General features: G+C 38.8%; 1 protein-coding gene across 5 annotated transcripts in view; it reads left to right on the forward strand.

Moving 5' to 3' along the window:
- Positions 1 to 23,915, forward strand: part of FAM114A1 (family with sequence similarity 114 member A1) — a 62,055-nt gene extending 38,140 nt beyond the window's left edge. For all 5 annotated transcript variants that reach the window (XM_036227613.1, XM_036227612.1, XM_016140689.2 and 2 more), the window contains 7 exons: positions 4,435 to 4,558; positions 9,316 to 9,407; positions 11,169 to 11,330; positions 12,187 to 12,326; positions 14,309 to 14,381; positions 18,511 to 18,564; positions 20,316 to 23,915. In XM_036227613.1, coding sequence (XP_036083506.1) covers positions 4,435 to 4,558; positions 9,316 to 9,407; positions 11,169 to 11,330; positions 12,187 to 12,326; positions 14,309 to 14,381; positions 18,511 to 18,564; positions 20,316 to 20,414 — 744 coding nt within the window. In that variant the 3' untranslated portion in view covers positions 20,415 to 23,915. The remainder of the gene's footprint in view (positions 1 to 4,434; positions 4,559 to 9,315; positions 9,408 to 11,168; positions 11,331 to 12,186; positions 12,327 to 14,308; positions 14,382 to 18,510; positions 18,565 to 20,315) is intronic.
- Positions 23,916 to 27,797: the final 3,882 nt, after the last annotated feature.

A 27,797-nucleotide genomic window follows, 5' to 3' on the forward strand; every position in this document is an offset into this window, starting at 1 on the left:
GTTAAACTGTTAACGGATAATTTTTTTAAAGCAAAGTCATGACTCATATCAATGTAAAATGAACACAAATCAAAGAATTTATTTAACTAATTAATTAAATGGAGAGCCCAGACAGATGTTATAACCAGTTCACAGGAAAAGCCAAGGAAGCATGAATTCACATGGCATACAGGAATTTTTAAATGAATGTGCACATGGACACAAACCTGTCTTTTCCGCAGGAGGGGAGGTTGTCTCTGCACTGGAAAAAATTTATTCCTGTCTGTGGACAAGAATTATTTTGCACTTATATCAACCATCTACATTTTATAGAGTTATAAATTTACTCCCACAGAGTCAGAATCAGATAGTCTAGTAAGGTGTGGTCTAGAAAACGTGGTTTTCCACTGAAGCACAAAGTTTTCGCTACAAAAGCTAGGTTTGGAGTCCGATATTATGTGATAAAATACAACCCAGTACTGTATGATTTGGACCTGTCTTACCTCAATCTCCTTATCTATGAAATGGGAATAATATTAAAAACCTACTTCATAGGATTAATTAAAATAATTAAATGAGATAACTCATGTGAAGTTTGTCACGGTCTACCTAATACATAATAAGCGCTCGGTTAATGTCAGCTGCCATTTTACACATATCTATTTATCTGTAACATGATGTTGATGACGTTTTATTTTTATATGCTTTCTTATGTTATATATGTTTGTTATTATTACTAAAACCACTACAGGGGAGCATGGTCCCTCGAAGCTATCATGGTGGGAGAGATTCCACTCTGGCAGGTTCCATTGCAGGCCTCAGCTGTGAAGCAGCCTCAGGCCCTTAGAAAGAGTCCCAGGGGACTGGCGTTGCTAGGCAGGAGGCTGGGGCCCTGGAGGACTGCGTTTCCCTCTGTACGTTGCTCCCACAGAATCAGCTTCCTTTCCCAAGCCTGAAGATTTTTGTAGTTTTTATAGTAAGGAATGCTGAATTATTTTCTTGGCTTAGTAACGATAATGACTGGGTGTTGTAATAACCGGTCCTAAAAATGCGTGGGTCAAAACCATCAGCAGTTATACCAACTCCTTTAACTGTCCATGATGGAGATGCCCAGTGGGCAGGCAGCTTTTCTGCAGTTAGAGATCCAGGAGCCAGGCTCTGTCTGTCTTGTGGCTCCATTAGACATATTCTACTGTCTGCAAGTCTCTGGCAAGAATACAAGTGGAGACCTATACTGGGGTTGTCAGATTCAGTAAATAAAAATGCAGAATGACTAGTTAAATTTTAACTTTAAATAAACAATGAATACATTTTTAGTATACAAATGGGCTGTACAATATTTGGGACACACACTTACACTAAGAAAATATTCGTTGTTTATCTGGAATTCAAATTTAACTAAACATCCTATATCTAGCTGCCAACCCTCCACATACCAAATATTGAAAAGTAAAAGAACTTTTGGAAATAAACTATTCAAGAAAATATATATTCTATTACCCTGTCTTGACAAATGTACTTTCATAATGACCGGAAGGCCAGGTCCCCATTTAGAATTCTCAAACTCAAATTTCCACACCACCTTCCTGCCTGATCTCCTCCCTTTATCTCCAGCTACCTCTCTCCTCAAGGAGTCTCATGTGCACATGTAAGGATGCCCTAATTCAAACTCCATCCACACCCACTGCAAACAACCACCTCTTGGCCATCTTTGGGCCCAGGCCTTGGGCCAGTGGATGGACCCACCATAAGGAGTACAGCTTGAGGAAGAGGTTCATATAGACCATGTCAGGGAACTTGGAGCATCACCCAGAGAGTGGTCTAGACTGGGGAGTGTAGGCTCTAAGTGGGCACATCCCTTTGGCCTGTGTCTAAGTCTAAAATATTGGCTTTTACCATCTTCCAGGGCCTTTCTGTCTTCTTAATCCCATCAGCATAAGGAGAGAGAGTGGAGAGGGGACACTCCCATTTTTTAAAGCCTTGACCCAGAAATGGTGTAGACCTCCTCTGCTGACATTCCATTGGCTAAAACTTAGGGTGTATGGAAATATAAGAAATTATTGACATTACTATCTATTAGATCAATTCTAGGCATGGCAATGTAGTATGCCATAAATCTTAAGGAAAAACTATTTTTATTGCAATTATACTCAATAGTTAATAAAAATAGTGAACAATAATCTTCAAAATGGCACCCCACACCCTCTTTTAGGGTAAAGTTTTACAGGGAAGATTGTCTACCCTGTGTCCCTGACAGCACTAAGCACAGCACCAAGCATATAGGCACCACTCCATGAGTATTTATTGAAGAGCGCATAATTATTTTTTTCTTATTTTATTTTATTTTTTATTAAGTTTATTGGGGTTTCATTGGTTAATACAATTATATAATTTTCAGGTGTATGTTACAATTTGACATCTGTATATTCTATTGTGTGTTTAACACTCAAAGTCTAGTTTCCTTAAACTACCATATATTTGATCCCCTTTACCCACTTTACCCTCCCCCCCTACTTTCCTATATTTGCCCCCCTTTAACCGTCTACCTCCTCCACCCCCTACCTCTGGTAACCACTAGTCCATTGTCCATGTGCATGAGTCTCTGTTTGTTCGTCCTGCTCATTTGTTGCTTTTAGGTTTATATCCCACATTTAAGTGATATGAGGAGTGCATAATTATTTATTATTTACAATTGGATTTAAGTAAAGATTCAATGTACAACACCTTGGCATAATGGGATGGACCACGAGGAAGCAAAAGAGATGCTATAGTGGACAGATGCTGACAAAAAAGTTTTTTGCTAAAAAGAATGCTCCCCAGGGAATACCAAAGCAGGACACCCTACCGCAATCACTCCTGGAGGATGGCCACCCTCCAGAAGACACAGGGAAACAAAAATGTTCCACGTAGCGTGTACAGTTTTACTAGGTGTTATACTCTAACACATGTATTTAATTCCCTTTTTTTGTTACCAAGTAGAAAACTGATTAGAAAATATATCTGAAATGTAGGAATATAATGTGGGCACATCTAGGTCCCTGAGACCTAAACATGAGTGTATGAGCTGAAATGAAGAGGCTGAAAAGGTCAGGGCAGAAAAAAAGGGGCAGCAGCTGTCACGCAGGGCCTGTTCACTTCCACCTGCCGAACTCGATGGTTAATGGGTTTCGTGTTGATGACTTCCCACCGAGCTTCCTCCCAGAGCCTCAGCACAGGCTGCATTAACAACGTTTAAGAAAATGATGTTCTCGCATCCCGATGGCCTCTCTAACTTTTTCACTTACCCCGATGTGCGAATCTCCTACCATAATGAATATTAAAGAGTATTTATTCTAAAGAGCATGGTGGCTCCTCTGCTGGCTCTCTCTCTAGAGCAGTTGGTGGACCTGCAGAATGAAAAAATAAAAGCTTTACCACTGTAGGTACATACTTCATTTTTTATATGGTTCTCCTTGTACTCTGACCATTTTGGAAATTCAGTTTAATTATCAGCTTCACAGAGGACATTGGCCATCTGTACAAATAATTTTTAAGTGTTTGTAAAGGATAATTTCAACCAGGGGTTCTGAAGGCACCGAGCAGGGAGGTCAGCAGTTCAGGGAGGATGTCAGACCTCTGTGAGTCTCCTGGTATATACACCCTCTCGCCTGCTGGGGGCATCGAGAGCGCCTCCCCTGGTACCCCACTGTCACTCCACCCACAACCGTCACGGCGTTATTGGTTAACATGGGCCTCCTGCCTCTAGACGGCAAGATCTCAGAAAAAAACCATCCTGTGCATTTTTGTAACCCCAGTATAATAACCTGCATCTACAAGTGTATCTGTATCTGTATATATATATCTGTATATATAAAATGTGACATTTATTTATTTATATGTCTATTTACATGTCTATATATGTGTATGTATATATGCGTATATATAACTTCTTGATCATCCCTATAGATACTTTTAAAAACATTATTTAACCTTGAAACGACCTTAAAAGATAGATGCTATTACTCCCCATTTTACAGAGAAGGAAGCTGAGACATACATAGAAAGGTTGAGTAAATCACACGAGGTCACATAATTGGTGAGGAGCTGAAATTTGAATCCAGGATTTGACACTGAAGCGTGTTTGTAACCACAGTGAGAGAAGAGCTACTAGCACCATTTATGTAGCCTCTGCAGTGGGCATTTGTGCAATGTACTTCACATTCATTATTTCATTTACAGCACAAAGGATCACAGTGAAGTCTGGATCTCACTTTAAAAATTTAAAAGACCAAGAGGGCTTATGTAATTTACCCGAAGTTGCAGAGTTACTAGTCAATAAATCCAACATTCAACTCAGCGTTTCCTCCCACACCAAGAATTACTGTAGTCCTGGGAGAACTGGGGAGAGGTGTACGCACATGTTATTAATGAGAAGAAAAGATGGCAGTTATGCTGACCTATTTTTTTTTTTTTTAGGTTCAGTCATTTTTAGCATCATTTGATGGAGAGAAGCTGGAACTCTTAAAAAATGACCTAATTTCCATTAAAGACATCTTTGCAGCCAAAGAATTAGAGAATGAAGAGGATCAAGAAGAACAAGGTAAAGGGAAAGAATCAGTTAACAGCAAGGCAAACTGTCGATATGATCCTTACGAAACGGTATTAAATAAACACAGTCCTTTGAACGAGGTGGGATTATTTAATTCAGTGCTCTTCCTTCCCACTTGCAAACCACTCTGTGCATCTGCTCTCGTTGCAGGAGCTGGTCACGTTGATCTATAGTCCTTTCTTTCACTGGGCAGGAACTCCTGACTGAGGCATCTTTATGTCTCTGGTGTCCAGCACAATTCCTGGCACACGGCAGGCACACGATAAATGCATATGGTCAAACGAACAAGGGGCACACGCAAAGCGCCAAACAGGGCCCCGATGACTAGAGTTTATGTTCCGATGTCTAATTTTTTAGCTGCGTGTGGGAGTTGTTCAATGTGATTGATGTTGATGGTGGGCAGGTCTTTCAATGAATTTCTTTTTATATTTTCTCCTCCCTTTTAATTTATATGTGTAGGAGTTAGGGTGTACTTGTAAGTGGCCTATGCCTCACCGAAAAAGTACAGTTTCGACAAAGACACTCAGTGCACCAGGATGTGATCACTGAACTGAGTCAGGTGTAGTATCCCAATAATTCTCTAGCCAGCCAATGACATGACCTCAAGGTCACTAAGAGCTATTGTGTGAGAAGCGAGGCTTCCTTGAGAGGGGAAAAAATGTCCTCAAAGTTGGACATGCTTATGATTAGGTTGTCCATTTGAGAGCAGAATACAGTAAAACATTTGTTATGTATGCGGAGAGTGACTTCTTACTGATATTATCACCAAACACTACAACTGTATTTGTTCTGTGTAGGTTATGCTAAAAGGTCTGAAACATTTTCACCTGGAAAATGGAGATACTGATACATATTTCAAAGGGCTATTGTGAGGATCAAATTAGATAATATATATAAAACATATATTACAGTGCCTGGCACAGGACACAGAACCACTCAAAAATGTTAGGTGTGATTATTATTTGAAGTGCTAACACAATGCCAAGAAATAGTAAAGGTGCAATAAGTTGTAACCTTTATTTATGATCACACTTTTTATTATCCACACACAGAGTAGTGATAATGTTCATCTGTACTGTCAACAGCTTGAAGTGTTTTGCACCAAGGTGTGTTACGTACGTTTAATCAGAGCTCAAACACAAGAGCTCCAATGGATCAGCCTCAATGCTCAGGAAAGAATAATTCTAAGCTTTTGCAAAGTGTCATTCAAATATCATCTCCTGCTTTAGCCCATATACCGACCTTATGTGCTTTCAGTTTAACAAACATTATGCTCATTGCATCAAAATAGAGGAATCGATTATACTGAAGCCTAGAAAGAAGCCAGTATCAAAGAGACTCTTGGAGAATGTTTTTAAGCATTTGTTTGCTTCTACAAAGTCACAAAGAGTGACAGCCTTGTCTTTGTTTTAATAATGAAGAAACGAAGACACTAGCTGTCAAAGGTCGTGCGGTTAGTATTCTGGGTTCCAGATGAACTAATACAGATGCCTGTTTTCCAGGGTAACAGTCACCAAAAAGAACCAGGCTATTTCTCTCCAGTTTCTTAACACCTGAGGTAGACCTTGGTCCTATTAGAGGTTCATTTAGAAAGGATAAAAAGAGGATCCAAATTCCCCCAAACAGTAAAATGATATTGTTGCCAGTGCAAGTTAGGGCCTGCAGTGGATGCCTGAACCCTATATATACTATTTTCACACACACACACACACACACACACACACACACACACACACACACACACATCTAAAGAAAACACTTTATTGCTTCTCTTTGGCATATCCAAATTGCCGGCATCACTACTCTCGTGCTTTGAGGCCATATTTAAGTACAATAAGGGTAATTTGAACACAAGCACTACAAGACCAAGACAGTCACACTGATAACTGAGATGGCTACTAAGTGACTAAGGGATGGGTCCAGGGTGGGATGGAGCAGGATGGCACAAGATTTCATCACGCTTCAGAACCCTGTCATCTCCTGTAATACATCCGTTTTTCCCAAAGGCTGTCTCCAGATTATCAAACCGCTATTAATTTTAATTAATTTAATTAATAAATGTCATTCAGACACTTAAAGAAGAACTGGGAGAAAAGCGTAGAGGGGTTGTCATAAATCAATTCAATTATGATGGAGTGTGACAAGTCCAGAAATGGGGAAGGATTATCTAGAAGCTATAGAGAGGAATTTTAACAGTGGGGTTAAGCAGACAATCCAAGAACAAAACTCTGGGAGAAACCTGAACATTTTCATCAAATTTTTTTCTTATAAGCACTTAATAGGCTCTTCTCTCTCTTTATTGCTTAGGTAAGGATCGTAGCCATATGTACAGACCAAGAGGTGTAGTAATAGGTATTCTTTGTTGCAATATTTTTAATCATCTGTTTTTATCTACTTCCATTTTCCTCTGTGATTCTTTTCCCTAAAATATTTGCCAGAAGCTATTGGTGTATTTTCCTGTTTTATGGAATGAATGCACATTTAAAAGCTGGGCCTGCACAAAATACTTCTACCCTAATTTAGTATTGATTACTCCCAAATATTTTTAACCTCCCTATGTTATATTCTTGTAGCGCATAACAATATAGTTACATAAAACTTTAGTGTTACAAAACACTTTCACATTTATGGTATAATTTGTTCCTTGGAACATTGCTAAAGATCAGATGGGTGGGTTTTATTGTTCTAAATTTACAGAAGAGGATTTGGAAGCAAAGAAGTCCTGTGACTGGCCTCAGGTCACTCAGCCACTAAATGTGGGAGCTGGAGTAGAACCCACACCTTCCAAGTCTCAGTCCAGGCCTCTTTCTGCCCCATTACGCTGCTTCCTGCAGAATGAGAAGGACCAGGCAGTTTGAGTATGAGACCTTGTTGAGACTGCCCTGATGTGCCCCTGCCCTTCTTACTTTGACTACCTAAAGACCTCTGCCCAGTAGAGAGAAAAAGAATTATGGCTTTTGATAAAATCAATCTCTCTTCCCCACCCCCACCCCACTCCTAAGCTCTCACTCTGTGCATGTGACTAATGCCTTCTCACTCTTGAAAGCTCTGTTCAAAAGTCACCTCCTCCAGGAAGCCTTCTGGCCACTCCTCTGAGGACTGGATTAGGTGCTACAAAAGCCTCCTCAGTCAGAGCACTTACCTCTTTGGCTTATAATGACTTGCTTCTGTCACCTTCATCATTAACGATGAGAACCATCTTTCTCTCTCCTCACAAGGCACACCAGCCCCACGCCCTCCTGCGCCACCTTGGCTTCCTTGCTGTCCCTAAGGAGCTGGGCGCACTTCTTCCTGGACTCTGCCCTGGGGACACCTCAGCCTGGAAGGCTCTTTCTGCTCATCTGGTGGGTCTCACACCTGTCCTCCCCCAGGTCATTACTCAGAGGGCACCTTCTCAGCTGCCCTCCCATTTAAATTCCTGACCCCCAGCTGCCTCTGTTCCTCTTCCTTGGTGTATATGTCTCCATAAAACTTATCACCGGGCACAGGTGTTTTATTTATCTATTTTGTTAATCTGTCTCCCCCATGAGAATACATGAATTAATGGTAATGATAAACTGATTAAGCCAAATGTTTGAACAAAGACCTACAAGTCACCTTGGCTGTCTTCAGATGCTGTTCATTAACCATTTTGTCTGTAAAATGGAAAAAAAAAAAAAAAACGTGTTAGATACAGTGTTTCTCACATGGCTTAGTCTCTGAAGCTGCTGCCTTCCCCCACTGACATAAGCCAGAGTATTTCCTTCTCAGATGGTGTTGAGACCATGTATTCAGGCCACATTAATGATGCTTTTATTCCCTCCAAACTGGTGGTAAATCCATTGTAGAATCAGTTCTTTAGCACCTATCACGCACTTTTAAGATGGCCTAAAAATTGGCCTCAACTTGTAGATATAAATGAGAGAAACAAGATTGTCACTTTTAAAGATCTCTCTTCTTTATTGCCCACCAATGATATTAATTTATTTTTAATATATATTATATGTAACATGTTATATGATATATTACATATGATGCAATTTATTAATAAATTACTCATTGAATAAATATTCATTTTTAGCACCTATTATGTTCCAGGCACCGTGTTAAATTCTCTGGATTCAGGAATAAGCAAAGCAAATGCCTTCTCTGTCCTGAAGTAGCTTCTGGTCTGGAGGGAAGACATATCATAAGAAATACTGTAGGACCAGACAGGTATCCTAGGAAACCTTGGGAAGTTTCTCCAGAGATATAATGTTGTTACATCAGATAGTAGACGATCCGTCAAGACTAATCTTGCTTGCTCAGTTCAGCACTGTGGCTCTGTGGACATAAAAGGGTGCCCTGGGCATCGTTTGGATTGCAGTGCTAAGCATAACAATACTCTAAATCATAAATACAGTGTCGTCCAAGGTCGCGCATCTCTGAGAAAGGTCACTCATTTGTTCATTCAGTCATTGTCTCAACAAACAGCTACTGACCACCTACCCATAGCAGCGATCAAGACCTACACGATAAGCCCCTCCCTGCCCTCGCTCTGCCTTCAGGCCGGCCTGGAGACGCCCCAGCTGGTACTGCAGGCGGCAAGGCTCCCGCAGCCCCCATCCAGCAGCTGCCTGCTGCCTCATTGCCGTGCTCACAAATGGGGGAAATCATCTTTGCCCAGCAGCTGGAGGGCAGGCTGTAGGGTTGGGGGAGCTGCCACATTCTGAAAGATAAAAAATAAGTCATGCTTCTTACTTCTGTCATTTTTTTTTTTTTATTTCTAGGCTCAGAAGAAAAGGGAGAAGAATTTGCTAGCATGCTTACAGAGCTTCTCTTCGAATTGCATGTTGCAGCCACACCTGACAAACTCAATAAGGTCAGCACCATCTGAGTCAGAGTTTTTCTTTTTTGAAAGAAAAAGTCTCAGTTATAAAATTTCAGAGATCTATCTGAAATGGAAAAACTCCAAACCCCAAATGGCACATGAGTTGAGGGAAGTCTGAGGTCGGTAATTAAGATTTGAGGGGGCAACATAATGAAATGTGGTGGTCGAGAACATGCTAGACTGTGTCATGAGACCTGCATCTTAGTTGCAACTTCACTAGCTAATTACATTGTGACCTTGAACAAGTCACTTCTCCTCCAAACAGAATTTCATATCAGAGCAGTGGTTATCTTCAGCATAGGGGAGGTAGGAGGGGTCCAGAATCACCAAGGGGCTTTTTTCAAGTTCCATCTTCCTCCCCCCACTAAAGTGACACCCCAGAATTAGAGAGAAGAACATCAGCCAGGTCAACTCCATGTCGCCTCCCTCCTGCAATGCTGGTGCTACATTGTGTCTAAGAATGTCCCAGCTCTAATGGTCTGGGTTCCTCTGATAGTGCCACAGTATGTTTTGCAAATTAATACAAGGTCATGCTGTGAAGTTTCTTAATGAGGACACTGATCATTAATTACTTAAAACTGTGTCATTTTTCCTATTCTCTCTGTTTTCCCAGAGCAAGCAGTAGTTGACACTGGCCCTCATTTATCAAAGTGGGTGAGGAAAAGGCAGAATGAGGAGCCAGTGAGGAGGAGAGATGAGTAATTTCTTTATCTGTGATAGAAGTCGCTGATTCTGGCAGGTCAGTGACTTGAACACAGTGGGAAATTACCTCATTCATCTCTGTGCAGCGCCTGCCACTGCTCGGGGAGTGTGTGTGGTATCCCCAAGGCCTCATTGGCTTATTTACACAGTCAGGTAAACCTTTGTCTCTAAAAGAGGGCACGCCAAGGATAGTGTTGTCGTCTCCCCAGATCTTCTTGCTGTTAACTTGCCATTCAACACTCTCACGTATTTAACTTCGACATGTAAGCTTTAACATGAGAGGTTAAGTTGCGCATAAGCTCAGATACAACTGTCACTTAAGCAAACGGCTTAAACTATAATGGCAAAAGCTAGATGCGTCTCCCTTTCTAAATTCAGTGAATAACAGATAGGGAAGGCGATTTCTGCTCGTTCAATTCAGCCATAAGTTTTTAGGCCACAGGTTGCTCAAACTGCACTCTTGCAAAGTTAAACTAGTCACAGAGTGACACCACGTCGTGCCAACAGCTCTTCTTTCCTAGCCCCAGAGGTCAGAAGATGTGGCATGGCTGGAGGAGAGCAGAGCCATCTTTCATGCTCCCAGAGTGATGTATTATTAGGTTCAAGAAACATTAAGGGCTTCATGAGACATATCAGATGAGGAAATTTGCTTTAGCAATGACCCTGGCTAAATCTCTAACCTATACATATGTAAAGTACTGTTATTCTTCTATAGTCGGTCATGAAAAGTGAAAAAAATATACCATCACTCTTTCAAGATGACTGTCATTTTTATCCTTGTCTGAGTATCATTTTAGAGAGCTTTTTAAAAAGTCCTCCAGCCTCCAGTCATCTTCTGTCCATACCGTCCATTATGTTCCCTTTTCTTATTTTATATTTACCCAGAAGCAACAAGATATTTTTAAGGAGGTTAAGGAATTGCCTATCACTCTTTGTATGGAGAACCACCGTGGAAGGTTTAGGGCAACTCCATCCTACTCTTAGGATTGGAATTTCTTAGTCTCCATATTGGCACAATAAACATATTGCTTTGCATGGGGGCCTTTGCAGGCCATGAAAAAAGCTCATGACTGGGTGGAAGAAGATCAAACCATGGTGCCAGTGGATATGATGGAAGAGTCAGAGGAGACAACTAAGAAGGAAGAAAAAGAAGAGAAACCTGAAAACCCCGAAGAAGACAAAAAAGAAGACGGGAGAACTAAGACAGTTGAGGTAAATTTATTTTAGATTGTCCACCCAAAGAGCAGGAATATCATGTTCATTTTATTAGCAGCCTGATTTTAAATGAGGAGAAGCAATTTCATTTTCATTTGTATCCTGTTTCATATTATAAAAATGTGAGTATTAAAATAATAAACACTAAAATTTCGCTGTGCTAAGACAATCCATGACTTGGCACAGGTATTTTAAGTTTTCTCCATAGCTCTCCAATTATAATTTAAAGGAAAAAAGATCTTTAAGAACATAGTTGATTTATCTTGAGGATGAAATTCCATCTTATATGCAAATTTTTTGGAACCATAACTAATGCAAATTTGTGTCCTGTAACTGAGGTAATTGAAGCTTTTTCCAAAAAAAATTATATTGCCATAGTTTTTATTCTGTAGTTTAATAAATACACGAGCATAATTTATATCCTCCCTATGTTCAACAATGTATTTGTGATAACTTCATCTTACATCGAATTTATTTTTAGAGGAAGTAATTTTCAAAATTAGATCACTCTAGGAAAAGTGTTCGCCGAGGCCTGTTCATCCAGCTGCCCTTCCGCTTGCGTCCTGAGCACCAGCCTGTTGTGTGCCGAGCACTGCACTGGGAGCTGGGGCCGAGCTGAGAATGAGGCTGGCCGTGTCCCCGGGGACCTGGCAGCACTTCCGTCTTATGGCAGCATTTCCACTTAAAAAAGTCTTAGACATGCCCATTAATCTTTGGGTAAACTTTTCCAGGTCATATTTGGGTTCTTTTTTTCAAGAATTTTATATATATTTATATCACTTTTTTTTTTTTAAAGCATCTGCTTGAAAAAAAGCATCTGAATAATTTTATTACTTGCATTCACTTATTTCAGGAAGTATACATGCTGTCCATTGAAAGTCTGGCAGAAGTAACAGCACGCTGTATCGAACAGCTTCATAAAGTAGCAGAATTAATTCTTCATGGACAAGAAGAGGAAAAACCAGCTCAGGATCAAGCAAAAGTTCTGATAAAGTAAATGTTATTTTTAATTTGAAATTCAATTTTTTATACATGTGCCATTCAAATACACACACACACACACACACACACACACACACACACATGCACACACATCCCAACACACTCATTTACCTTGCTGGCTAACTAACTACTCTTTGCTAATTACTGCCTTTGGCATTATGGGTTGGGGAGCGAAGTTTTAGTGGAAGAACATTCCAAAAATTTAATATCAGTGTCTTTGTATTACTGGTGGCAATTTCCCCCACTTGTAAAGATTTGTCATCTAGTCTAGATTGTCATATCTAAGTATGTGAAAATCAAAGATATAAGAACTGTACATGCCCGCCTTTAATATGTCTAGAAAAAATAGACACTTACCTCCACTGTATAGAAGGAAGAAGAAAAGGCAAAATAGGAAAAGTTTAAAATATTCAGGAAAACATCTAAGTGCTATTTTATGTTTACTGTACTGATTTGAAAGAGGAGGGCTAAAGTTCAGAAGTCCCTGAGTATAGATAGCAGGGCCTTACTCTTAGCTCTTTTCCGATTTCTAGCCCTGATTGTCCCGTCTTTTACCAAGCTTCACAGCAAAGGGTAATAAGGCCTCACATCTGTCTGTATAAGAAGTACCTCTTCACCCACCTGCCCCCAAATATACACAGAATGGCTCTGGGCTATCTCCTAGCATGACTCCTGACCCTTCCTGCAGATGCATTTTGGGTGAAGGCATGGATGGATGGATAGATGAATGGATAGATGAATATTGTTCAATAAACTTGAATGCATAACTTAGATAAGGACCCCAATTTCTCAAAACAAAATTTACCTCTGCTGACTTCACAAGATTTTTTAACATGTAAGACTCTTACTTAGAATTATTGTTTTTCTAATAGTATTTTAATCACTATTCCTAAAAGTCATACATATTAATTATTTTTAAAAATCTGACAACACCCACATTGTTAGATGATTAGATTGTTTTCAGTTTTGTCATAATCTGTAATGTTATGACGAACGTTGCTTTGGAGAAATACTTGTGATCTTGCATTATTTTCTTGGGTAAGGTCCTAGAAGTGGAATGGCTGGAAGAAACTTGGAGTTTTGATATGTCTTAAAAACATATTCTGTAGGATCTTTATTTTGAGGCATCCAATAAAAACATAATCAAGGTTTCAAGACACCCGAGTTTGAATTCCAGTTCTGTCACTTACTACCGCATGTCCTAAGCAAGTTACTTAATCTTCTTTTTATAAATAATTTTTTTATTTTTCAATTACGGGTGGCATATAACATTATATTAGTTTCAGGTATGCAACGTGGTGATTAGATATTTATATAACTTACAAAGCGATCACTCTGGTAAATCTAGTACCCATCTGACACAATACGTAGTTCTTACAATATTATTGACTATATTTTTTATGCTATACTTTACATCCCCATGACTCTTTTGTAACTACCAATTTGCATTTCTTAATCCCATCCCTTTTCTCAACCATTCTCCTTACTTAACCTTCTTAAATGTCAGTTTCTTCCTCTATAAAATGGGAGTAGTAATATACCCTATAAGGTCACTATGGGTATTAAATGTGAGTATGTATACATAAGTATTTAACATAGTACCTCGATGCATGTTCATTATTATACAAAAGTGACCAAAAGGCTGGAGAAAATCCACTTAGCAAAAGTCTTACACCCCACTACATCTGGAGCTCAAGACTGCTATTTTCCTACATGTGGTTTTGATTCCCAAAAGGTAAGCTGAGTTACCTTTACATGTTTTCTAATGAAGCATGTAAAGAAAACCAGGATTAGATTAAACTGCATTTGTGAATCATGAAAGATTATCGAGAAAAACATTTCTACAGAGCATCTTCAAGCTTGTGTGCCATTCTTTTAAGTGGAATACTATATTTGTGAATTATCTTTATGATTAACTTATTTTTTACTTTATTAAAAATCCCCAAACTACTTTTTTTTTTTTTAAATTTCAGATTAACTACTGCAATGTGCAATGAAGTGGCCTCCTTATCGAAGAAGTTTATGAATTTCTTAACCACTGTTGGGGTAAGATTACAGTACTAATTCTTTTTTCACCTTTCTAGGGGAGATGGGTCTCTGAGGGGTCCTGAGGAAAAGTGGAGAATGCTGTGCCTGCTTCGATAGCTCCGCAAAACAGAAGCGCCGCCATAACATTTACTAAAACCAGGCCAAGAGCACTTTCTCTAACGACAGGCAGCTTAAAGCTCTCATCCGGCTGGGTATGAGCCCTGACACCGCCACCTCAGACATCTGAGATGCTGGGTGGGTTTTCCAACCACTCTGGGCGATTTTCTTTCTTTCTTTCTTTCTTTTTTAAAGTGTCAGTTGAAGGTTCCTTCCATTACTTAATATCTGAAATGTATAATTCAAGATTCTTTATTAAAATAATTAATTTTGAATATTTGCATTCACTGTTGCCCTCAGAACCTATTTGATAAGCCACCCAAGATGAAAAGTTTCTCGAACTTTTTCGTTACACTTCAACTTTAACCAAAAGAAAAATATTTTTTTTACCAATTGTCTTAAGTGTCTCCATAGCAATTAGTCGCATTATATAACCACACCTTAGTGGGATGGAAGAAGACGAATGGAAAGAAATCATTTTTAACCTTTCTACTTTTTCTTTTAAAGCCCTGGATGCAAGGGCAGATGATTCTTTCTATGAGAAACAGCAGGTTTTACTTCCTGTTTTAATTAGAATGTCATTTGGTTACAAATGTATTAGTTTCCTATGGCTGCTATAACAAGTATCACAAACTAGACAGCCTAAATGCAGAAGTTTATTGTCTCACAGTTCTGGAGGCTGGAAGTGTGACATAAAGGTGTTGGCAGGGCCAGGCCAGCTCCGAAGCCTCTAGCGGAGAAGCGTTCTTGGCTTCTCTCGGCTTCTGGTAGCCACAGGCATCCCTTTGGCTTGTGGCAGCGTAACTCTCACCCTTTCCTCCCTCTTCACATTGTCCTCCTAAGTGCATGTCTATGTCTAAATTTCCCTCTTCTTATAAGGACAATAGTCATATTGGATTAGGGTGTGACCAATATGACCTCGTCTTAACTGATTACATCTGCAATGACCCTATCTTCACAGTCCGATGTTTACTAGAGGTTAGGACTTCAACACATCTTTTTAGGGACACAATTCAACCCATAATAGGAAGTACCAGAAATAAGTCCCAAATAATGTAGACAGAAAAAGGCTTTATTAAAAGCAGTGGAGAAACGTGAATAGCTGTGGGGACCCGACACCAGAGCTCGCGTATCCTGTCGCTAAACTATCACCATTAATGGGAAACAACTAGAGCAGCTTCCGTTTTTCTCCATTCAGATTCTGGGTTCCTGGGTGAGAGGATTCGAAAGGCTCATTGGCAGGGTCATCCCATGCATACCATACATCTAGGTATCACCAGTAGTGACTGGGGACATAGTTCTATCATGTAGACCTACCTGACTGCTAAGGTGCACCTCACCTCCACCCCAACCCCAGGCAAAGGGCAGTTCTCGAAAAAAGTGGAAGTGATTGTAAAACTGTCTCCCAAAGTTCTAGTGACTCATGATAAGGGGTGAGCTACATACCATCATTTCTTCTGGTTGTCTAGGAATCTGGTTTGTTTCTTCCATTTTATAAAACATCAGCTTTTATATTTGTCTAATTTTAGGTTTTCAGCAGAAGAGCTTCACTGTATACAGGCAGAGTGAAGGGGCGGGTGGAAGCTCAATGATGTGACAGGCTCAATAAAATGCGTTTACGTCCTCACTGTTGTCTAAGTTAACTGACACCCACGGATTTTGGTGTAGCTGCTGGGTTTACAGAGAGGTGTGAGATCTTAATCAGCATGGGATGGCCTCAGCAATTTGCTCCCCAAGGCTCTACTGTACCCTCTTCTCACTCTTTCCACAGTTTACTAGGTGAGAAACTGAGCCCCAGAGAGGTGAACTGATTCACCCAGGCCTTGTAGTTGATCTCTCAACATCCAGTTGACTGCCTATCAAAACAGACAGCCAACTGCTTGGTCCTCTACGGTCATCTAGCAATATGTCCCTGTGTGTGTATATTAAACATTACCTTAATGTTTAACATGAATCATATACAGCATACAACATACATTACATTAGTTATGGTATTGCTTTCCATTCCTTTTAACATATTGTATTCGAGTACAGTGCTTTTCAACTCTTAATGTTCAGGAAAATCATCTGGAGATCTCGTTAAAATGCAGATTCTGATTCAGTGGATGTGGGATGAGGACTGAGCTTCTACATTTCTAATAAGCTGCTAGGGTTGGTAACAATGTTACTAACCCACAGTCTACATTTCTGAATAGCAAAGCTCTAGTAGATGGATGTTGTACTTGAACTTATATACACATATACATTTGACCCTTGAACAACATGAGTGTGAACTGTGCAGGTCCACTTACACACAGATTTTTTTTTTCCACAAATACAGTAAATGTATTTTCCTTATGATTTTCTTAATAACATTATCTTTTCTGCAGCTTCCTTTATTGTAAGAACACAGTATATAATACATATGACATATAAAATATGTGTTAATTGACTGTTTATGTTATTGATAAGACTTCCGATCAACAGTAGGCTATTAGGAGTTAAGTTTTTGGAGACCGAAAACTTATATGCAGATTTTCAACTTATGTGGAAGGGGATCAGTGCACCTAACCCCCACATTGTTCAGGATCAACCATATATACACACGTCTATAAAGAAAAGTTTGTTGTACAAAATCAGGAGCACACAAATTATTACTTTGGAAAAAGAAAAAGCTAAGTCTAAATAGAGTTTACTGAAACGCCATCTCGCCACAATCATCCTCATCTTGTGTTGCGATGAATCATTTACATCAAGTCATTGTTTCTGTTCTCTAAAGCGGCCATTGTTCATAACTTGAAGTTAATGAGTGTGTATTGCTCTCCAGACTCTATTAAATTCGCTTGCACATCTCATTGAGTCTGAAAACCAATGTCATTTTATTGCCCTGATTTTGATTATATTTTAGAGGTTTATTGATAATCAAATAAACATGAAAGCAAATACCATAATGGATTTTCTGGTTACTTACTAAAATGACTGAGTTTTAAAGATTTCTTTTTCCCCAAGACTCCATTATGGTCTCCCCAGTAAGACGTTACTTCACCCTCAGCAGAGTAATGTGAATGAAAGTGGGCTTTTCTGGTGAGATGTATTTTATTTACATACTTTTGTTTACTATAAAGTCTTCTGGGTACAGTGAGGAAAACCAGCCAGTTAAGATTGCCCTCTTTCTTCCCAGGCCCTTTAATATTTATTGTCTAAGAGTCGGTCGATCGTTTTAGATAGAGAAGACTTTTGATGGATAGACCTATAGTAGAAATAATAATCATGACGATACTAACACTAGCTCTCATTTTTTGAATATCTACTTTATATTGGGCTTATGTTTTGCAAACTGGGATCTGCCAACCTGTTTGCAAGTTATATTTAAGAATGTTTTTGTTTTGCTAGTAACCTGGAAGGCACGTCCTATAACCAGGTACCCACGTTTGTGTTTAGAATAAGAAAGAAAGAAACAAACAAAAAGACTAAGAGACAGAGCTAGGACTAGGATGGGGAGTAAGGTACTTAACACACCTGCAGAATTTAAAGGGCCCCAAGAGGGACAAAGAAACAACATCAGTCATCTAGATAGTAATTATAATACAATATTTTAAAAAAGCAAAATGCATGCAAGAAAATCATGATGATGAACAAAATATCAACGTCTTAAGCAAAGATAGGATTCAACCTGCACTTGTACAACTCAGCCTCACTCACCTCAGCCTAATCCCAGCCCTGCTGAAAGCTTTAAATAGTTATAAAGGTCTGAGTTTAAATTTCTAGCTATGTGACCTTAAACAAGCTACTCAACTTTGCCAATTCCTATTTTCTCATCTTTAAATTAGGGTTATCATGGTACCTACCTACCTCCTGGGATTTCTGTCAAAATTAAATGAGATCATATAGTAGAAGCAGCAAATATGACACCTGGTCTAGAGTAAGCATTCCACTTCTCTTCCCCGTCCTTTCTAAGAGATCCTTCATCAAAGCTAGTATATGACATTTTATGTAGCAAGCCTCGTAGTATGAGCACCTAATCTGTCAATTTCATCCTTTGATTCCACAGAGCAACAAGAAGGCTGAGGTCCTTAACCCCATGATCAATAGTGTATTGCTAGAGGTAAGTGGCCCCAGAGAGAAAGTACTTCTGAATCAAAGCAAATGTTAGAGCTACATTTTTTTGTTGTTGTTTTTCTCCCAGGCAGCAAGTGTTACTGCAATTCCAAATCTTATCATCAACAGTCTTTTTTGAGCACATTTGTGGAGCTCAACCAGCTGTAAACCCTCGGGTGAATCAACAATACCTAATTTTCAAGAATTCCTGATTATAAAGAGAAACGCTAAGCTTGCATGTTATTTCTGTCACTGTTTCCTCTGGCAGAAGCAGATTTCTGCTGCCAAGTTTGACATCAGATTTAACACTATGATTATTGGCTGCAATGAGGGATTCTTGCTCCATGGTGATTTCTGTAAAAATGGGCACTTCCTTCCATTCGTGATAACCTTTGATTTAGCCGGGTCACTCAGCTCCAGACTGGCAAGATGATAAGTAGACAATTTAGCCTCTGCCTGTTCAGTGACTAGAGGCACCCCCTCTGCAACCACGTGCCCTGTGGCCTCTCCACTCACCAGGACTTCATAGCATAGATAGAAGGTGCCCCGATACTGCTGTGTCTTTGTCAGAAGCAGTGATATGAGAAGAAAAGAGGACCAAGAACATTCTTGACTCATAAGACCCTGTGTTCTACCTGTGGCTGGTGGAAGAAGACCTTCTATTAAGGGCCACACTATAAGAAACTGGCATATCTATAGCCACTGAGCACCCAGCTGAAGGCATAAGGCGCTACAAGTTTGTACATGGGCAATGCATATGCAGTAGTTTTTTGCTGTCTGAAGTAGCTGTCAATTGCATAGTTCGAAAATTACCAAACTTCAGGTCACAGAGGGCTACCTGAATGTTTATAGCGATGTTTTTAGGAGTCATGCCTTACTGTTAAGAAAAACTACCAAGGTACAAAAGTAACAGTGGTGGCACCAAGTGTTATTTGTAGGGCACAGCCACACAGTGGGATGGAGTTGACCAGAAGGGACAAGAAATACAGGGGCAGTTTTCAGAGGGACAGACACAGTTGAGAGGAAACCCAGGCAGTGATCAGAAGCAGAATATGGAACAAGAAAATATCTCCCCTGGTGCCCAGAAGGCATTAGCAGATTAATTTACCACATCAGTCATGAAGAATATCAGGTCAAATGTTTATTCATTCTCCCAGTGGAAAATGCCTCATAGCTTGTTTACCTGAAATTTTAAAGGCTTCCTCCCCACCAAATACTGTACATTAAAGCACCACAGAACATGGCAACATCAAACATCCAAACCAAGTAGATGGTATCAGCATGTGTGGGAGGATGAGAGTGTTCAAGGTTTGCTGTGAGTAATTGCATAGTAATAATTCCAGTTAGTTTTATATAGACCATTCTTGTTTATTCATCTATAGGTTAGGACAAACTATAGCCTCCTTCATACTGTGTACTTTTGTGTTATTTCAGGGCACTGGGGTTGGTCTGGGAAGTGGATAGTTAAAATTGGACATATTGCACCATTAATACACACACAACGATGTGTCCTAAAAGTCTATAGAAATGACTTGCCTCGTTTTGAGTGAATTCTTCTCTCTGTTAGTATAGATAATTAAAAGCCAGACTCACACCATCCGAAGGAATGTGTTTACCTTTGCTTTAATCACCAACATTACAAGAAAAATATTATAAAATTAGGTGAAACTTGATGAGAGGGAACATTATCAAACTGGAAGAACTGTCAAGGTCGCACTATGAAAATAACCCTTCGACTACATTTTTCTCCTCTCTCAGGGCTGCAATAGCACGACGTACATACAGGATGCCTTCCAGCTGCTCCTGCCCGTTCTGCAGGTTTCACATATCCAAATCAGTTCAAAAGCACAGCCATGACCTGGCCAGGCTCTATCAAGTTCAAAGAAACAGCGGGCTTTGATATGTTTATCATCGAAGGTGATGCTTTCTGCGCATCTGGCCTCAGACACCCATTTGAGGACACTACAAGCAACTTTGCACAGACAGTATTGAGAATGCAAGTTTAAAGCGAGTATCATTTCTCTTAATGTACGTGGTTTTTTTTTTTTTTTTTTTTACAAATCATTGTGTTTTCTTTATGTTAATTTAAATGTACAAAGCTTTGTATTGATTATTTCCTTTAATATGAAATCCATTCACAAATGCTTATTGCCATTTTCCTGGTCAAGCATGCTCTATTTAGAAATCCATGGGCAGACCACAGACCTTTTTTTGTTTTTCATCCTTTAAATTTCCACCTTTAAAATTTCTACTCTTGTAGTATTACTTTAAATTCATTCTTATACTGAACTTAGTTTTGTTATATAGATGTCATGGGCACAGAAAACACTACTTATATATAGATTTACCAATTATGGTTAAAGAGGAACATAAGTATCTTTTTATAGCCATTCATTTTTGAAGCAAGCATTTATTGAGCTCCTACTGTATGCTCACAATAAAGGAACATGCTCTCACCCCAGTACGAACAGATATTCTGAAAAAGGGTTTCTAAACTGTAATAAATTTGAAGAACAAGGTAAATTGGTGGTTTAAAAAATGTTCTACCCTTCAATTTACTGTATTTTTCCATACTCCTTGAACATTTTTATCTCAAACTTTATATATGGGATGAAAATATACATGAAAAAGGGTACTAAAGAGCATTTAGTTTAAAATTGACTTCTTATGACCATAAATACATGATAGCCTAATTACAAAGCTTAGAAGTAGTCAGATAGAAAATTAAAAGGATCTCAACACAATAGACCCCCACGAATGCACTTTTTAATCTACGGCAGTTGAGTCAGGCTGTTTTATGAATATACAAAACATACTCACCAGTAGCAAATACCATCATCGCTTCTAAAGTGCAGAAAATACTGATGTGTGAGTTGACTCACTGGCGTATTGATTCATGAGAGGCTGCACAGAAGACCCTACAGGGAGAAATGTTGTCAACAGGCACTTCTCCTGAGCTCCAAATGTTCATATCGGGGTGCTATATGATGCTATTTCAGGGCCCCATTGACACCCCTACAGGCACTGTCACAAGACATCTAGCCCAGTGGCTCTCTTCAGGGCAAATGAGGCCTATACTTATGCAAGTGTGAAAAATCCTTCCTTCAGATTTGCTTTTATTCCCCTGATAGAGTAGACTGCCTTTGTTCCATACTGGCAAAGTAAGGATATTTTAATATCATCCTACATCTTATAGCATTTAATTTATCTATATCCTGCTAGATTCCCGGAATGATACTTTAAGCCTAACTGCACCCATTTAGAGCATAGCAAAATTTTAGTCAGAAAATAAATTATCAATCTGTAAAAGAATAAGAGAGATAATTATTTTTTAAAAAGTGAGTGACATCATTTACATTGAATTTTCATTTGTGTATCTCCTGAAATGGCCACGTAGAAAACATAAGAACAATTTATTTACAATTTGTAAAAAAGATCCAAAGGAATCAATTAAAGATGCTTTATTTTTCACTTGCTTTTTGATTACCTAAAATATTTCTGCTATTAAGTCTAGAGAACAATTAAGTGATGAACGTGTTGCATCTATCTCCTCAAAAATTTTAGACTTTTAATGAATAGATTGAAAAAAAGGACTTAGATTTTTAATTTCTTTACATCGGGTTTTTTAGCATCAGATAAATTTATAGACGTTAACTGGAAATGTAAAAGAAATAAATTGTTTCAAAGAAGCTAGATTCTCAGAATTAGACTTTAAGCCTAACTGCACCCATTTGGTACATAGCAAAATTTTAATCATAAAATAAATTAGAAATCTGTAAAAGAATAAGAGAGATAATTATTATTTTAAAAGCAGGTTACATCATTTACATTGCATTTTCATATCTTTTGATCAGGTGAAGACATAAACTGAGAGATGATTCTCTGGGCCTAGCTCCATGCTCTGTAGATTGCATTATTTAAAAGAGAATACTCACTTAAAATATATCCATCCTTCAGGATTGCTCTCTTTCAATACTGCTTTTCACTATCACTTTTAAATAATTGCTTCTTTGCTTTGCTTTAAAAGCTGGCAAAGCACAGGATCCAAATTTGGGCAAGATGTCAATGAATGATTTAACAGACTGACTTTGGAAGTTTTTTATTCCTTCAATAATCCTTTACATAAATTGGGTTCATTTCACTCTGTGCAATTACCCTGAACAAGCGTGCCAGATTTTTCTTACATCAAGTGCAAAATAAGTTCTAGTTTAAATAATGAATGTAGCCTTGTGCCTATGCCCTATTAAATAAAAAGCATCAAAAGTATATTTTGAATTCAAAGCAAAATGCATCCAAGAAAAATTCCTTTGGGGTATTGATATGTACACTGCTAAAGGGCAAAACTGAGCCCCAAATCTTAAAGCAGAGGCCTAAGCTTAAATATTCTTTCCCACTGAGAACAGAAATCTCTCTTTTCCCTGGGTCTCACACTGGGCTGCACATCAAGCTCATGGTTAAATGAGTGGTGTGACTAGCTGAGGCGGTGTCAGGCATGAGCTACTGAGTTCCTTACACCAGCTAAGGAAACATGGACCTGCAGAGCTCACAGGGGATGAAAGAAGCACTGGCCTTGAGCAGTCTAAAGGAAAGTGCTAAGTATAGGGTAGATGTCTGAACCCAGAAATGAAAATGTTTCTGTACTTTGTAGAAGTCAGTGGCCCGGGTGCTCAAATATTGAGGGAATCACTTTCTGCACAGGCAGCCATACTCTGCTTAAGTTAGAAACAAAAGCAGACAGATTCCAATCATAGCCATCCCAGTGGTCCAGGACATAACTTCCTAGGGAAGCAATTTAGCAAAAATGTGAAACAAACATATTTCCTTTCTTCCCTAAAAAAATTACACACACACACATATAATACATATATGTGTATATATATATATAACATATATATTGAGCAGATGGGGTGGATCATGATACATAACTTCAATCTGTATTTAATTTTATAAAAGCAATTATTCAAGGTCAGGCTCAGGCTAATTTTTATAATGTAAAAATTGCTCTTTGAGCTTTCTCTTACGTGTGTCCTACATTTTTATATTCAGATCCAGGTTTCAACTTGATTTCTTAAATTCTTGTGTTTGTAAAGGTGCATCAGAAGAGATCATATAATGTCCATCTTAAAACTACAATTTTGCCCTGATTTTGTGGTTGGTTAGAATTTTAAAAACCGTAGGAGTAGATTCAGGCCAGCCATTCATCACATAAAAAAAAAAAAAGAATCCTGTGGTTAACCATTTGTTTTGTTTTTTAGATATTGTATAACTTATTCAAGTTTATGTTCATTTTCTGTATATTCATTTATAATAGATACTCTACTACTAACATCTGCTATTAAAATCTGAGAAAAGACACTATTCTGTTTTTGTTTTTGTTTTTGTTTTTTGCTTAGATCCTGAAAATAATCTGAGTTATTCTACCCTTTAGGCATTTGACCTTCAGCAATGATTAAATTATTACAACTCAACAGTAAGAAATGTATCGATGGCATTTCTGATATCTCTGATGTCTAGGGTCATCATACACTAGGAATAGAGGCTGATTAGGGAGGGTTAAGTTTTTGTGTTGGGATTTAAGCTACATTTACCTTTGGATCAAAGAGTATTTTTCTCTGCATGAGCTGTCAGCCAAAAAGCAATAGGATTATGTCTGCCCGTAGCCTCTGCTGACTCACTTGACAGGCCTGTCTCCTCTTGTATTAGTCTCAAAGGAATTCTATCCTGCAAAAGAATAATATGTACATTTCTTATATGCCTTCACTGAGTACAGAAATTTGGGGTGATTCAGAGGTGGTCTATCGGCCCGCCCTGAGTTTTACCACCAGGCTTCTAAAACTGCCACTTGGAGGGAAAAATCAGCGTAGAAGCCAAGGCCAGATGGATGGAACCTCGGCAGGAAGCAAAGCTAAGCCTCTGCCTTTGAGTTCCTGCCATCTTTATCAGTTTTCTCTCTCATGCTTTTTTAAAGTCCTGCCTCTCTTTCCCACAACTCTTCTTTTCTTTCACTTTCTCTACGTTTATTTTATCCTTTCTTTCTCTATCTCACCAGAAAACAATCCATCTAAAAGACTTCAATAATAATAATTAATATGTATTTACCATGTGCCGGGCACTGTGTTTTATATGCATTATCCAATTTAATTTCCACTGTGTGTTGGCGCATATGTCAGGTAGATATTATTATAATCATCATTGCACAAATGAGAACACTGACATCCAAAGAAATTATATAACTCATCAAATGTTACACAACTATAATAAACAGCCAGGATTCAAACCCAGGTCAGTGTGATCTGACTAGCTAGCATTTTAAACTATTACACAGTGTGTCTTAATGAAAGAGAAATGTAACATGTTATTTTTAGAGGCATATAAACACTTAAATGTTTAGCTCTTTTTATGCTGTGAGGTAGATTTGTAGCTGAAAGACTTGGTCGTCAGCTTTGTTTTTTTCCATGCAACTGAGAACGAGCTGGGACTAAAGAGACAGAAAATGAAGCCATGTGAGGTTATTGGGACCCTGGGTTGTTCTCACCGAAGGCCTCTTCACTGCTTCACACACATTTGCAACATGCAGTTTCCTGGTCATCATAAATACAGCATCCTGTCTCATAGGTGCCTTTGCTGTTCCTAAAATGGTTTTATTTCCTCCTCTTGCTCTCCTTTCTCTGCTGCCGGAAAAGGCATTTGTAAATCACCACCCTTCTTGAAAGTCCTTAACCCTCTACTATCTGCCTAGAGTTCTAGAGGATGAGTTTTTTTGCTTTCCTTGCTTTGAAGATTTTGATTTATCTAAGCAACCTTTCAGCTGACTCTTCAGTACCAGGTGCTGTGAGTTACAGATAAATGTTTTAAAGACGTGCTAAATAATGCCTTGCTTCTGAACTTGATGCTGTTCCCTATTAAGCTTAAGAAATGGTGTTGATGGTGATACTGGTGATGGTGATAATGATGATGGTGGTGGTGGTAGTGTGATTGATTCACTGAGTACTGACTGTAAACAAAAAAAAGTAACTTCCATGGCTGAAAGCATTTTTTAAAAGGAGGGTTCGTTGAGCCATAAAACACCAGTGAAGTCTGTGAAGTCTCAACCACGTCCGCCATCTTGGAGTTGACAGGCTTTTTTTTTTTTAGAGGGAAGAAAGATGTGAATTGTTTTGAAAGTATTTACACTGGCTACAGATTCAGGAGGAGTGGAGGGATTAGGTAAAGCAGAGGCACTTCTGGATAGGTAGAGTCCAGTTCAGAGAGAAGTGGTTGCTCCTTTGGCTTGACTGTGGGCAAGTCTGGAAAGTTCATGCTTCAGAAGAAGTGGAGGCTCCTGGGGTACAGTGCCCACGGCCATTCTCTTTTTGGAAATTGAAGAAACTGCCACCTGAAAGTTAATTCAGAGTTCTAACACACACTCAGGAACCCGAGCAGTCTTTAGTCAGCTGGCCCTGCAGTTATTAACTGATTAAACTCTTCCTGGTTCTCCCTTTCACCCTCTGGTCTGCTGTAATTTAATTTAGGACATCTCAGAATTTTCTCCTTGTCATTACTATGTTCCAGACACTTTAGCTTCATAATTTCTTTTAATCCCCAATGTCACCCTTCTGAAAGAGCTACTATTATCATACCCATTTACAGATGAGAAACAAAGCTCAGAGAGATTAAATAATCTGCCTAAGGCGACCCAACTAATAATTGGAAGAGCTAGGGTATATATCCAGGCAGTATGTAATATGCTAGATAGAGCCCATAGACAGACAAGGAGCTACCTGGCCATAAAAAGGAAAAGTTGCTAATTTTCCCCTGGGTTAAATTCTTCTCTTCTAGTTAATGCCTGGGTTCTCCTTTCTCTATCCTGTGGCCTCCGGCAGAAATAAATTGCTCCACAAATCTCTCTGTCAGAGGGCTAACCACATTTTCCCTGCCAATGCCTCTGATCCCAAGAGAAAGTGGATAGTCTATATGTCCCATACTCCCTTACGTTATAAACCTCATGTTGGGTGATCCATTTCTTAGAAAAATATGATTGCATTTTGACACTTCTGCAAGAAAGCTCTGGTCTGCTATCTTTGGAAAAATTCCACTGCTGGGAAATGTGACAAAAGACCAGGGAACAAATGATGAACTGCAGGGCAGGAAAACCGTGGCCATTTGTCAGGACATCTAGAGGGCATCTTAGTCAGGGACGAGCAGGATACTTTTCTTGCAGACAGGCTCACAGCTCCCTTCCTCACTTTTTTCACATCTTTATTCAAAAGCCACTTTCTCAACGAGGTCTCTCGGGGTCCAGTGTTATCCTTCCAATACTTTATATTCCTTTTCCCTGCTTTGTCTTTTTTTCTCCCTAGGATGTATCACTATCTAACATTCTTTGTATCTCACTTTTTTTTCTATTATCTGTCTCTTGCACTAATATGTAAGTTCGGGAATAAGACACAAGACATGGATTATTTTTTGTCTGTTACCATATTCTCAGCACTCGAAGCATTGTTTGACACATAGTAGGTATTCAGTAATTACTTGTTGAATTAAAAAAAAACGCAAATGTACAGTCTGAAATACCAGATAAGAGAATGGAAATAGCTCTTTTATAGGGTAATTAATGATTAAAAAAATCTAGTTGAGTTATTTTATGAAATGTTAACTATAGAAATAATTGCATCCATATTAGTGGTATTTGGTGTTGTAGCATACATAAATAGGTATGATTTGAGGGTTTAGAAATGTACAAATATTTTTTCTATTAAAGTAAATTAATTTACTTTTTCTTACTTAGAAAAATTCACTCTATGAAGGATTTTTAAAGACTCATCATCTGGCAGGGGTAGACTATAGTGAAAAATTAGAACCATCTAACTAAGTAACTGGTATGCCAATACCGTGGAATAGAATGCAACAGTTAAACGGAATAAAAAGATTGTACATTCGTCAGTTTGGTTTGCTATAAGAAATATGGCATAAATTAAGTGGCTTAAATAATTAACATTTATTTCTCTAGTTCTGGAGTCAGGAAAGTTCAAAATCAAGGTGCCAGCAGATCCAGTGTCTGGTTTGCTGATGACTGTCTTCTCATCGTATCCTCACATAGCAGAGAGCAGAGAAGGTGGGAAGAGGCGAACTTCCTTCCGTCTCTTCCTATTAACTAATTCCAGTTATAAGGGCTCCGTGCTTATGACCTACTTACTCCCCAAAGGCACTGCCCCCAAATACCATCACCTTGGGGATTAGGCTTCAACACGAATTTTGAAG

This window comes from Rousettus aegyptiacus, unplaced genomic scaffold (assembly GCF_014176215.1).
Source record: "Rousettus aegyptiacus isolate mRouAeg1 unplaced genomic scaffold, mRouAeg1.p scaffold_m13_p_10, whole genome shotgun sequence".
NCBI lineage: Eukaryota > Metazoa > Chordata > Mammalia > Chiroptera > Pteropodidae > Rousettus > Rousettus aegyptiacus.